Genomic DNA, 14814 nt, shown 5'->3' with positions numbered 1-14814 from the left:
TGTTTAAATAATAAAAAATAATCAATCTGAAATGAAATAAAAATATGGAGTGAGAGGCTCTTTGAGAGCAGATCATCTGCAACGCTTTTCTAACCGACAGCAAAATGGAGCACACACACATTTATATATATATATATGTATATATATATATATATATATATATATATATATATATATATATGTATATATATATATATATATAAGCCAGAGAGATAGAGTAAAGAAAAAGTATTATTACTCCATAAATGTTAACCTGGAATCGGTTTCAAAGTGATGAATGATACAGCCCCCACTCAATTTTGAAACATTGGCCTTGTCCTCGAGTCTCGCGCTGCATCAGAACACCCCCGTCCCGTCCGCCGCAGGTTCAGATTGTAGCTAAGCAGATAATTGTTCGTTTCTGTCCGTGAGCCGCAGCTCCATTCACGCCCCGCGCGGCCCGGAGCGGGAGAGAGTCGCAGAGAGAGGGAGATCTGTCCGAAAACGCTGGCGATGACGATTTCCACAGAAGCGGGTTTCACGGCAGTCCTTGACATCATCAGCTCTGTGGGACCCTTGTCGCTGGCCTTGCGTCCGCTCCGTCCGTCCGTCGCACGCTCGGCCGCTCGGGTTACGCTCGGTTGTCGGCGCTGACGCGAGCCCTGCGGAGCCTGTGGCAGAAAAGAAACATCACACACGTTAGAGTTCAACCATTTATCCTGACTACTGATCATCAGCATTAAAGGGTTACTCCACCCCTAAATGAAAATTCTGTCATTAATTACTCGCCCTCATGTCGTTCCAAATCCGTAAAAGCTTCGTTAGTCTTCGGAACACAATTTAATATATTTCTGATGCATTCTAAGAGCTGTCTGACCCTCCCATAGACAGCAATGGAATCAACACGATCAACGTCCAGAAACGTAGCAAAGACATCGGTAAAATAGTCCATGTGACATCAGGGGTTCAACTGTAAATTTTACGAAGCTACGAGAATACTTTTTGTACACAAAAAAACAACTTTATTCAACAGCGTAGCACCATTTTGGAGAGTATCCACTGAACGCAAACTGTGTACGCTGTTCTGTGTCAGCTGTGCCACACGGATACGTTTTCCACGTTTATTTACACTTTGATTTGAACGAAAACAGCGTATCCGCGTGCTGCGGCTGACACAGAACAGCGTACACAGTTTGCGTTCAGTGGATACTCTCCAAAATGGTGCTACGCTGTTGAATTGGAGACGAATTGTTGAATAAAGTTGTTTTTTTGTGTACAAAAAGTATTCTCGTAGCTTCGTAAAATTTACAGTTGAACCCCTGATGTCACATGGACTATTTTACCGATGTCTTTGCTACGTTTCTGGACGTTGATCGTGTTGATTCCATTGCTGTCTATGGGAGGGTCAGACAGCTCTTAGAATGCATCAGAAATATATTAAATTGTGTTCCGAAGACTAACGAAGCTTTTACGGATTTGGAACGACATGAGGGCGAGTAATTAATGACAGAATTTTCATTTTGGCGTGGAGTAACCCTTTAAGCCCTAACAATCGTGGTGATTTCTGTGATCGTGGCTCCTAATCGGTGGTGCTGTGTCGTACAGTGAGAGAGGTTCAAAGACGGCCGTTGTCACGGTCTTGCGACCAAAGATAGCCTGCGATACAGTGTGATCATCGCACAGTGTGTTTGCTGCTACGATCCACGTTTACTGACCAACCAATAAAAATGTGACATGAAATCAGTGCGACATGGTGCTAAAACTGCTTACCTCAAGCTCTAAGCCCTTCCTCTTTCGCCACTTCCACTTTTTTTCAGCACACATAAAAACTACAACTGCTAAAGTGTGATTTATCATGCTCTTTTTTTGTTTACCACCAACGCATGCTGTAGAAACGTGCGTCGTAGCTTGCGCTTGACGAGAAGCAGCCACTCAGACAGGAAGAGACCATCTGAACTCGCCTAATTAAACCAGCCACAGTTATGAACATTGGTAGTTTGGAAATAATCTATTGTTGTAACTACGGATGTAACGATTTCCGGTTTGACAGTGATAATCATAATAAAATTCCCCACGGTTACCGTTTCATATTTCAAGTATCATTAAAACCGTATTCGATTACCGCGATTTGAACAACAGAGGATGAATAAATACAGTCCAGCATAAAGCACAGTTTTAAGTAAGTCTCATGTGCGCACAAACAAAAGTAGTTTTGTTTTGAGTGAAAACATGGAGGAAAAGCTGGGAGGTTTTAAAAGGGAATTATATAAATGAATATACAAATGAATGAATTATATGAATCTACCTCTGAAGGCTCTGACTGTCTTCAGAAAAGATTCAATGGCAATTTGTTTTCATCTTCGCTCTGTGTAATACCTAATAAAGTCGTGTTTTAATCGCAACGCTGCTCTGTCCACTGAGTTTACGGTAAACAGCTGTAATTCTGCTGCTCCGTCAGCGCCACCTGCTGTCAGAGACTGGATTTACAGAGACTTACATTCACTTTCAGTTTCTGTCTGGACTAAAAATGGACTGAATTTGCATGCCCTGCTGTAAACTTTGACTGGTTGATGAAAAACAAGCTTATGTGGAGTCTACACATTTCAGATAAGTTATGTAGAATTATTTATGGAGCAGATAAAATACATATATTCATTTATTAATCAATTATCATTTTCATTTTGACTTAACCCTTTTCTTTATTTAAAAGCTGAAATGTGAGGTTTACCATTTTATGAAAGCTTTTCAAAGTTTTATTTGAAGATTTCGTACGTGTTGTCAGTCATTTAAAATACAGACATCATTGGTAATGTTATTTTTTTGTGTTTATGCAAACAAAAAGTAATTTTATTTGTTGTTTGTTGATTTTAAATATAAAACTTGGTGAAATGATTTGTGTATAAATTTACATCTGCCAAAAATAAAACTTAGCCTATTTTAAAAGCAAACAAGCAAGAAGTAAAGTAACATTAGCTTCTATACAAAGTAACGCAATTAGTTACTTTTTAGGGAGTAACCCAATATTGTAATGCGTTACTTTTAAAAGCAACTTTCCCAGTCAACAAGTAATTTGACTTCCGGTAGAAAAGTGCAGGAAACAATGGTATGCGATTTATGAATATAGTCCCATCATTGATCTGGTCTTGTGTTTCCACATATTTGGTGTCAACCAGTCGGTTGGATTTTAAGTGACAGGATTTAGCAACTGGAAGACAAAAAAAAGCCACTGAAAAGTTCAATATACATCTGAAAAGCAGCGTGCACATTTCTGGTTAAAAATGAACAGACGCTTAAATCAGGAAGTGAACTAAACTAGCACACAGTCTAGTAAATGCTAGCAAACTAAGTTATTTGTGACCGATGAACAGCACATTGTGTGAAAGATTTTTTTTTTTGCTTGCGCTGACTGAAAACCTACATGAGACACTATGAGCAAAGAGGGACTCTCAGACATTTCAGTACTGAACATGAATGAATGACCCCTTTAATTTCAGTTAGTCGCTCTGATGCCGCGTCTGCTGGAAGCTGTTTAGCCCTGAAGACTCAAAGAGTTAAATGTCGCCCATGATCACAACTATAATATTAATCATCTTAAAGTTGGCATGAAATTAAAATTCACCCCATCTATTTTCTATGTTACAGATCTTGTTGGGAATGATTCATTTTTTTTTTTTAGCCTCAAAATATTTAATCAAAATGTTAACTGGATCTTTCAGTGAAATGAAAGACTTCTCTCTAGTGACCTATGCTAGACGTCTCCAACCATTTAGTCCTCTTGAACTCCACCGCTGCAAGCTTGCGTTCACATCACAAAATCCCATCAACACACCGATGCATTAACCTGTTGGTTCGCACCCGTGGGCCCACGTGCCATTACATGTTTTAAACAGAAATATCTTAGTCTGAACCTTAAGTAGTCTTGACATCCTATATATAATTTGAAAGCTTAAAAGACTTTAGTTTTGATATTTGGTGACTGATTTTTGAAATATTTTACAGAGCAACTGTAATTTATTAATATGCGAGAAGAGTACTCAGTCAGAGAGTGCGTTCTGACCTTTACTTTGAAATAGTGATGCACATATAAATTCATGAAAAATCTGTAAAAATCTTCATTTTCATGGAGAGTGTTCAAAAGATAACATCCATTCTATTTTTTGAGAAAAAAAGGTCTAAAAGTGTATTGAATATATAGAAAACAACAATAGATTCTCCATTTTTGATGCATCATGAACTATAACGCAAGTCCAGGTTTCTCATATCATGTCTTATGTTTTTTTTTTGAGGTTGAATTGAAATCAAATACTGCCCTTAATACTTCTGAATGTGATGTCTACTTAATAAATATTGAGAAAAGTATGGAAAAACGTTTCAGATCACTCAAACCATATATGAAAATGGTGGTATAACCCTTATATGGTTATTAATGGGGTTTGATGGTCATCTAGTGGAAAAGGTTGGTACTACGCCCAAACAAAATCTCACTGAAAGTTCATTTTTTGAGATATCAACCTCAAATTTGGAACATAACTTTTTCAGAATTTTGGTTTAGATTTTCTAGCAGTTTTAGAGTAAAACATGTTTTGTAAAATATATATTTTATATAAAATATAAATATTAAAATTTTTTATTTTATACTTTCATAAACTTAAACTTCCATAGCTTTTTTATTATATAATCTTTATATCTTTTTCACTTGTACAATAATCTGCCAAGCGTCTTTAAAAAGAGACCAACCTTAAGTCTGTGGTTCAAAGCATTCAAAATGTATAACAGTTTAAGTTGCAAATGCCATTTTCAGGTCTATGCTCAAAAAGTGGAACTGACCGTTAACAGATTAAACCAAGTCCCAGCCCTACATTTATTCCTTTTTCAATAGTCTGTTACACTCTGATGTATGGCACAGCACAAATAAAAAGACCTGTCGCAACTTCTGTTAAATAAAAGACAACAACATGCACCATATAATTTGACAATTGACCATCTTTAGACCAAGCGTACCTCCTGTTCTCGTTGTCCAACAGCGCCTCCTGGGACACTCTGAAGTCATCCAGAGGAGACTGGTAGCGGGCCTCGAACGAGCCCTCCCGGCCGCGATATCCCAGCGCCTGACCCGGGGACGAGGGCAGGGGGGACATGGAGGACGCGGAGGAGACGGAGCTGGTGTCCCCCATCCTCTCCCGGCCCACCTGCATGGCCATGGCCACCGCCCCCGCCGCCGAGAACGGACTCAGCATCTCGCCGTTCTCATGCTGCAGAAGAAACCAGGCGACCATTACGATACAGCGTATCAGTCGATGAATAATGTGTGTTTCGACATGCTATGAAGCCCACCCTTCCTCTGACGATGTCCATGTGCACCAGCAGAGACGCCAACTCCAGATCCTCAGTGTAGCTGTTCTTCAGCGGGACCGACCGGTAGCCTACAGACAGACATCAGTGACATTATTTTTTTCTCCTCATCCTGAAGACGGGGTTCCTACCCATTTTCCATTTATTAAAATTCCATAATTTTCCAGACTCAAATTTCCAAACCTCTCAGTAGATTTTCAGACCATATTTAACAAAAGGTTCATAGAACATTATTTTCAGCTTTATATCAGCTTAATGTGTGTGTTCTGTGTATATTTATTATGTATACATAAATACACACACATACAGTATGTATTTTGAAAATATTTACATGTCTATATTTATATTCATATAATTTATATTATAAATAAATATATTTAATATATAAACATAACCTATTTTTCTGAAATACATGCATGCATGTGTGTGTATTTATATATACACATAATAAATATACACAGCACATATACATATATTATGTATTTTGGATGCGATTAATCGTTTGACAACACTAATATACAAATACAAACATGCATGTATATATTTAAGAAAAATATGTCGTGCAGCCCTACTCTGCAAGAGAGTGGCCCTCCAGGAGCAGGGCTGGACACCCCAATTTATTTAGAGCACAAAAGTAGTCATTCTTTTGCGAGCCGTACCTGTTTTGAGGCAGTTGATGGGGAACGTTGCCTGAGCGAGAAAGTTCTGGTCGTTGAACATGTCGATTTCATAGACCACGAAGCGCATGAAGGCAAAGGAAGGATTGCACACGGTGAACCGGAAGGGTTTTCTGGGCCAGGTGGGGTTCAGACCGTTGTCCGCTGAGAGTAAAACAGGCAAATCTTTTAGTGAACCCAACACATACCCATACAATGTTTGTTCTTATGTGTTGTTGTTGTAAGAGATGATTGCATTTGCTCCTCACCTTCAGAGTCAGTCCTCTGCTTGGCGTTGTCATATTCTGCTCCACAAACCTCGATCTCGATGAGAGGACAAACAATACCTCGACCGTGTTTGGGCAGGTGGCGTGCTCCCAAAACCTTAAAATACACCAACGTTCAGTTTCCTGCCTTAGCAACTATTTGGCCACCCTCACATGATCAGTATTGGCTAATAACCTGTTTCCTCTCAAAAGCACTGTATGTGTCTTTGGCTTCTGGTTGCTAAAACATGTTGCCATCCTATGGTAATATTTTGTGAAAGTTATGAAATCAAAATCTCCAAGTCACGGTTGTGTAGCTACATATTTCTGCAGGTTTAATGAAGGTAAATGTAAGACTTGTAAGAGTAAGTAAAGAAAACTGAAGGAATAAACTGAATGAACACTACACATCAATATGGTCTCTAAATGCAAATGTCTTGTATCAACATTGTTTGAAAATACAGTACATCTTCCAACAGATCTCCATTGCTTTTCAATTACTTTTACACCAAAAACCACTAGAATATGGAAGTCACTTATATTTAACTTCTAATTAAACTGCAAAAAAGTGATGTTCTTCAGTATTTTTGTCTTGCATCTTGATTTAAGAATCATTTGAATTTTTAGTCATTTTAATCTTTAGTTATTGTTTGAGAATCAAAATGACAAAATAAGAAGTCATCAAAGTGAATTTAAGAACAAAACAAGAACAAATATCTGCGAATGGGCTCAGAAAAATTAACAGCCTACTGACAGAAATTATTTATTTTGAAGCATAAACTAACTTAACTTGGTTCAGTTTCTCAGAAAACAAGACTTCATATGCTCCGATTTGCATCTCAAGTAAGTGCAATCTTGATTTAAGGACGTTTTGATATTTTTATTAGAAAACAAGACCGAAATACTGTAGAAGATATTAATTTTTTGCAGTGCATACAACATTTAATGACTTATGAATTTAAGTCTTTCTGCTCCAATTTAAAACCTTTTTAGGTCTTAATCTGTGGATTTTGGCTGTAACTACATTTAATTGCTGTATGGCACATACAAATGAAACATTTGTTCATTAATGCAATCTAATATAAAAACAAGCTTTTTATAAAATTTGACAGAAAAAGACAACATTAAGCACAAGTCTATTAAAGATTCGGCCACGCTTTATTTTAAGGTCCAATTCTCACTATTTACAAACTATTAACTATGACTTTTGCCTCAATAAACTCCTAATTTGCTGCTTATTAATAGTTAGTAAGATAGCTGTTAAGATGTCTAGAATAAGGTCATGCAGAATAAGGCATTCAGATGTGCTTTATAAGCACTAATAAACAGCCAATATGCTGGTAATATGCATGCTAATAATCAACTAGTTAATAGAGAGAACTGGTCTCTAAACTAAAGTGTTACTGAAGATTCTTTAAATGTATTTGTGATGCAAACTGTCCTTAATTTGTGGAAGACTTGAAGAGTGAAGAAACCCTGTCGTAGTGCATGTGTACCTCTATGCAGAGCGTGATGGGCTCCACTCCTCTCAGAGAGTGCCGGTCAAACGGGTCGAAGCTGTCGTCTCTCATGATGGACGGCTGCAGCACGTAACCGCTCCTGCCGTTCAGCATGAAGAGCGCCTGGTTCATCTGCATGGGCTTATCTGCAGAGAAACCATCACTGTTAAATGACAGGACGACAGAGGAAAGAGAGGACAGGAGCGAGAGAAACGCAACGGCACATTTTCTCACATAGAGTCTCACATACTAAAAAATGCTATTTTCTTGAAACTACATAAAAACCCTTGTCAGACAAACAAAATTACCCCAAATGTTGTCCCAACTAGTCAAACACAGTTGTCTGAACAAAGAATTGTATATGTGACCCTGGAGCACAAAACCAGTCATAAGCAGCACAGGTATATTTATAGCAATAGCCAACAATACATTGCATGGGTCAAAATTATCCATTTTTCATTAGGATATGAAGTAAAGATCATGTTCCATGAAGATATTTTGTAAATTTCCTAACGTAAATGTATCAAAAATTAATTTTTGATTAGTAATATGCATTGCTAAGAACTTAATTTGGACAACTTTAAAGGTGATTTTCTCGATAATTTGATTTTTTTGCTCCCTCAGATTTCCAAATAGTTGTATCTCATCTAAATATTGTCCGATCCTAACAAACCATACATCAACGGAAAGCTTATTTATTCAGCTTTCAGATGACGTATAAATCTCAATTTCGAAAAATGTACCCTTATGACTGGTTTTGTGGTCCAGGGTCACACACTGTTGATATGTCAAGGCTTTGTGAGTTTGTGTTGTTTTTATCCAGGAAACAGAAAGAAATAAGATGCCTCAACGACAGTAAATGTTTCAGATGCTGTGACAAGAATTATTCTATTAGCAAAATAAGACAATCAGCATTGCATGAACAAACAAATTTACATTGGCTAAACAAAGTATCTTTATTGAGAAGAACTTAAAAGTCTTACTGCATCAAGTTGCCTTATTTTTTTACGTTTTCTCAACTATTTATTTTTGACAGTGAGAGTCGTGGCCAGGGGCGTAGTTGTGGGGGGGATATAACCCACCCCCAATAACCAAAACTAGCAAGTACAACCCCCCAATATTTATAACATGGTTAATGGAAACCTAGAACAAGGTTATTAATTAATAATTTAAATCGCGCCTTCGTCACTTTTATAACATTACGTACGAACCGAACGGAGCAGTTATCAGCACAATATTATGGCTGAAGCACAGCTCATCACGTGTACTCTGCACGCGTTCAGCAGCGCGCTACTGCCACTTTAAAATGCTATGGAGAAAGTCAAAAGACTGAAGAAAGGAGGAGAAAACAACTAGCACTAACATACATTAAAGTCTTTTTAAACTACTTATGACCAACTAGAATTTATCACGTTTTATTGTAGGCTTATTTATTGTGGTCAATTTTGTCTTAACTTCTTGTAAAATGTATAATCGGTAATCTGTTAAGAGAATATTTTCCTATAGATTTATATTACAGCTGTGGCATGCTGTAGATATTGTTTCTAAATGTACAGGCTGTTGTTTTTCATAAATGCGATACAGATGAATAAAAAAGTCATTATTGGCCCGGTAATGATTAATACAGTAGGTCTACATGCTACAGTTAAGAACTATGGTACACTTTCATAAGAGCAAGTACAAGTCAGATGTGAAAAATGATGGCCTTCACATATTACAAGAGATGGCATCAATTAAATCATTAAGAGCCTGATGAACCGCTGGAGTAAGAAATAAACAATATCAATATAAGAAAATGGTAAGCTAGATTGACTTCCCATGGCATGCTGAATTAGGACATTGTCAAACTATAGCCTATAAAATACATTATATATCCAAGTATTGTTAACTAGGCTATTACTTTATTGCACTTATGTTATCAACCAACTTTGCTTGTGCGGATGATTTTACAAAAATAAACATATAGCCTAAGTAAATAAAGCAGGAACGTGATTTCATGCTTCAACGGCAGTGTTCAAACTTGGCCTGTGGCTCACCTGCGGTCTGGAAGTTAAGGGCCACCAGCTGACTGCCACACAGCCACATGGGTAGCGGGTCGTAGTTGGACGAGTCCAGGCGCTGACCGCGAGGGTAGATCCGCGAGAGCTGCAGCCGGTTGTACTGCAGGAACTTCTTTCCTTTGATGCGGTTCACATACTTCTCCGCTTTGGTCTCAGGAAACGAGGACATGTCCCGGAAACAAGCCCGCTCCGTCCCGATTTCTGTGAGAGATGGGAGAGGATTTCAGCTTTTGTGTTGAGGAGGAGCTACATGCATTTCATATTACAGTAGTGTTTCCCAACCCTGTTCTTGGAGACGCACACTGACTCTCTTCCTAATCAAACACACCTGATTCAACTCATCAGTGTGTTAATACTAGAGATGTTCCGATACCCTTTTTCCCTTCCCGATACCGATTGCGATACCTAGGCTCAGGGTATCGGCCGATACCGTGTACTGATCCGATACCTGGGTGTATATCTGGTTAAACAGCTGTATGTACTACTAGACCTGTATGAATAGATACAATTATTTTATGGTGTGCTTCACCATAGATAGATAGATAGATAGATAGTCTGGCGAGTAAACAAAAAAATATAATATATAATGTTTGGAAAATGGCACATCTATTTAAATATCTAAAAGTACACTCTTAACATCAGTCAGTCAAGCATTATAAATGATAACTGAGTATTATTTAATGATATAACTTTAGCAATTAGAATTAAAACTTGGTAACCATGAATACAGTCATTTTAACTGAACTGGTGGTGGTGCTTTTTTGGTCATTCAGTGTTTCTCTAAAAAATGGGGGGACTATCAATAATACTGATAAAATAATAATCATACTATGAATTCTATTAAGAACAATATAAAACGCACTAAGGATTAACGAGCTGCTGGATTCATGAATATTAATCACGTTGTCTGCGTTCGCTTGAACTGATTTGCTGAAATCAAACCAGGGACGATTATAGGTGAGCGCCAGCCAATGAGATTGTCGCTTGCGCATTAGCTCCGCCTACTACCGGAGAACCGGCAGTTCTTAAAAGCTGAAGAATTCCAAAGGAACTCCGTTATTCTGACAGGAAAATACAACAAACAATATCGTTTACATACCAAGCAGAATTGACTCGCTACATGTAAGACTCTCTCTTTGCGTGTGAGGGAAAAAGGCAAAGCGACGGAGAGTCGCGCACTTCACACTAGAGCTTACGGTACGCTGCGCATTCATTCAGATGCACTGAAAAATAGCCCAGATCGCTTGATGGAGAGTGAAACTCTGAAGCGCTTGGTCAGAGTGTTCAGCGAGTGACAATATATCTGTGCTAAACTTATACATAGCCTCCAACTCACACACTGGCGAGTATAATCTGAGCATTTATTAGCCAGTGGCTAATATTATACACTATTTAGTCGCATATGCTGCCACGTTTGTATTTATTCTTTGCTGCTCTAAATAGTGGTTGCTTGTGCACAACTTCCTGTGTTTGCATTCTGAGCAGCGAAGAAGAATTGATTTCCGATTTGCAGCGTTAAGCAAAGCTAGTGCGCATAACAATAGATCGGTACATGGATTCAAGTACACACCGATACCGATCCCAGATTTTTTTGTGGTATCGGTGGAATTTCCGATACTAGTATCGGAATCGGAACAACCCTAGTTAATACAGACTATAAGACCTGAAGCGGATGGGTCCGATACCAGACACCCAAAATGTGTATGGTCTACAGGAACAGGGTCGGGAAAAGCCGTGTTAAAGCAATAGAGGACCATGGGAAGAGGTGCTGCAACTCACTTTACCATGTCAACATATTACATTTAACTTTGAGCTGAGCATGAAGCAAAAAATAAAACAGTCATAATGGTCAGTTTTTTTAAATTGAGATTTATGCATCAACTGAATAAATAAGCTTTCCATTGATGTATGGTTTGTTAGGATCGGACAATATTTAACTATTTGAAAATCTGGAATCTGAGGGTGCAAAAAAATCTAAATATTGAGAAAATCACCTTTAAAGTTGTCCAAATGAAGTTCTTAGCTGTGTATATTACTAATCAAAAATTAAGTTTTGATATATTTACAGTAGGAAATTCACTAAATATCTTCATGGAACATGATCTTTACTTAATATCCTAATGATTTTTGGCATAAAAGAAAAATTGATAATGTTGACCCATACAATGTATTGTTGGCTATTGCTACAAATATACCCCAGCGACTTAAGACTGGTTTTGTGCTCCAGGGTCACATTTTGTAAAATGTCCTGAAGTCATGACCCATTCAATGATAGTTGGTCTGACTTTATATAAAGTGGTAAAGTTTTTATACAAAGTCTAGGTCACGTTTCAAGTAAAACACGTTCACAGTAATTTATAAATATAATGAATATCTGATGTGAATACAGTTTATTTGGCCATTATGTTTGCTAGAGAGCATCTGGACTAACTACAGTAACTGTGTAACACCTTGAAAGAATGAAAGTGTCAAGTTTAAATCCAAGCTATTAAAACATCAGCCTTAAGTACAGAATGATTATATTCATGAATCAGTATAATCGGACTATTTTAATGACTCAATTCAAAACTGAGATTTAAGGATGTATAATCATCATTCAAACATGTTAATATGTGCCATTAACATAGTAAACATTGCATTTTTTACTGATATGTGCATATAAAAATAACAGTGTGTTAATTCAGAGAGTTTATTCTTGTTTTAGAATTTAGTCAGAATTATTAAAGCAAAAAATAATGATCTTCTAATTAGGCTATTATTAATGAGCATACAAACAAACATTTTTTTTTTTTAAGCGTGAAAAATGATATACACTAACTATATGGTCCAGCCTTAGCTATCAAAAAGTGAGTTAGGACCACTTTATTATTTTAGTAGCACTGATGTACTGTTAGTTTCTGTTAATATTTAGAATTTGATTTGCTGTTTTCATTTTAATCTTTAAGTTTTAGTAATTTTGTTGTGTTTTTGTCATTTATTTTTAAATGTGTGTAGTTTTCTTTACATTTTAGACACACTTTTAGATTTAATTTACTTTAGTACTTCACCTTAAACTTGTTTCAGCTCATTTTTTATATATTAGTTAATGTTTGTTTTATTTAACAAATAATTTGAATGGTTTTAGTTAATGATAATAATTCTGGTTAATACACGATATGAAAGGAGTTGGAGAAACTGTCGGACGTCTTACTGTCTTCATCAAAAGGAACCGGTCGGCAGTAGATGACGAGGTCTGACAGCTCTAGAGCAATCTTCTTTCTTCTTTCCATCATTTTACCCTCCTCAAGCTGACGGGGAACAAATAATCATTAGTCATAAACACAGAACGTGTGTCGAAAAGTAAAAAAGATTCTTAGGAAACTGCACACATTTTAGATGCATGTGATCACATGATTTACAAGAAGGAGAACAAATAATCAGTCATATCAAACTCAGCAGAGGTTTAGAAACAGGTGGGTTTGATTGTGTTACTGCAGAGGAGACATGGTCTCGGAGCTGACCTTAGCTTCAGAGGTCATGGTGACCTCGCGGATCTTCACCACCCAGTCCTTTAGCTCCTCTTGGGAGTTGGCTGCGATGTCCAGCACCGGGCCGGTGCGAGGCGAAGCCACAGGCACCAAAGAGAAGACAAACTGTCTGCTGCCCTTCCCTTCAGACCTGACCACTGCAGGAGAGACAGCATGCATTTAACACAAGACAACATCAAACAACATGCAACGCAGGGTTGCCAGGTCTGTCAGAAAAAACACCCCAGCGCACCTGCAATTCAAAACTAGCCCAAAAAGCTAGTTTTATGGTTTTTCCCTCGGTCAAAATAGTGATCGCTTTAACCTGCGGACTAAAAAACAACCCGCTGAAACAGTGTAAAAGTAGCACAACTTGGCATCCCCGATACAACTCCTGCAATCCACATGTTTCTGTTCTGAAACATGATGTTTAATGATGGGGAAAAATATGGCAGCACAGTAAATTAACTGAATTTATGGCCAGAAAAAGTCTCGATATGAAAGGTCACTGAAAAGGCGACAATGGAAAAATTAAGGGGGTTTGGTGACGTCAACAAAAAAGGAAATTAGTTTCAGTTTTATCCAAATGCACTAAATTTGAAGATAGATAGATAAAATATAACCATAATGATTATATAAAAACAAAAGCTAAAAAGAAAATCACAAAAACACAACAAAATTACTAAGACATACACTAAAATTAAAATGAAAAATAATTATAATAACTATAATAATATATTAATGATAGTAGAATCGTTTGGGTTGAGCTATATAGTTTTAAAAAAAATCATTGTGGTACATGGAAATAAATTAACAGCAATAACTAATTTAATAATTATAATATATTATTATTAATAATAATAATAATATTAATTATTCTTATTCTTATTATAACTACTATTCTTCTTCTTATTATTATTAGGGACCAATTCTCACTATTAACTAGTTGCTTATTAGCATGCCTATTATTAACATATTGGATGTTTATTAGTGCTTACAAAACTTTTTTACATATTTATTTCTGAAATATTATAGGTTAAAAAAAATGAAATTGTCACGATTATCTTAAATCTTCAGACTGCTCTGATCTAATTTCAAACCTAATGTGTGTGTGTGTGTGAGGGTCTCAAACATCTGATGTGATGCTGAGTGTGTATCAGGGAAGAGGAACACACACTCACCGATCTGACAGGAAGACACGTCCACACTTCCTCTCAGGAGATCTCCCAGAGGACTGTTCTCTGTGGCCTGCTGAGCGAGAGCGAGAACAGGGGTAAAGGCCGGAGCCCAGAGCGCCTCTGACACAACAAACACAAACACACACGCTCAACTCACTGATCTGTCGGGCTCCACGGCCGTCGGGCTGATTTCCTCCACGTAATTCGCTGGGAACCACAGCTGCTTCTTACCGCCATGGTCTCCCTTCCACCTGAGCGGGAACACAAGCACACACAGTCAAATCAAGACTGAAAGAGAGAAACAGCAGGTAAAAAAAA

General features: G+C 37.4%; 1 protein-coding gene across 2 annotated transcripts in view; it reads right to left on the bottom strand.

Moving 5' to 3' along the window:
- Window positions 1–199: 199 nt before the first annotated feature.
- Window positions 200–14814, bottom strand: part of plcg1 (phospholipase C, gamma 1) — a 51867-nt gene continuing 37252 nt past the window's right edge. Inside the window, exons 23-33 of one of the 2 annotated variants that reach the window (XM_058762465.1) lie at window positions 14654–14747; window positions 14500–14569; window positions 13313–13476; window positions 13003–13099; window positions 9789–10013; window positions 7750–7898; window positions 6257–6371; window positions 5991–6152; window positions 5314–5402; window positions 4981–5231; window positions 200–650 (exon numbers count right to left, since the gene is read on the bottom strand). In XM_058762465.1, coding sequence (XP_058618448.1) covers window positions 611–650; window positions 4981–5231; window positions 5314–5402; window positions 5991–6152; window positions 6257–6371; window positions 7750–7898; window positions 9789–10013; window positions 13003–13099; window positions 13313–13476; window positions 14500–14569; window positions 14654–14747 — 1456 coding nt within the window. In that variant the 3' untranslated portion in view covers window positions 200–610. The remainder of the gene's footprint in view (window positions 651–4980; window positions 5232–5313; window positions 5403–5990; window positions 6153–6256; window positions 6372–7749; window positions 7899–9788; window positions 10014–13002; window positions 13100–13312; window positions 13477–14499; window positions 14570–14653; window positions 14748–14814) is intronic. The other variant, XM_058762466.1, reaches the window with a different exon arrangement.

This window comes from Onychostoma macrolepis, chromosome 23 (assembly GCF_012432095.1).
Source record: "Onychostoma macrolepis isolate SWU-2019 chromosome 23, ASM1243209v1, whole genome shotgun sequence".
Lineage (NCBI taxonomy): Eukaryota > Metazoa > Chordata > Actinopteri > Cypriniformes > Cyprinidae > Onychostoma > Onychostoma macrolepis.
This window is presented reverse-complemented; position numbering and strand designations above follow the sequence as displayed.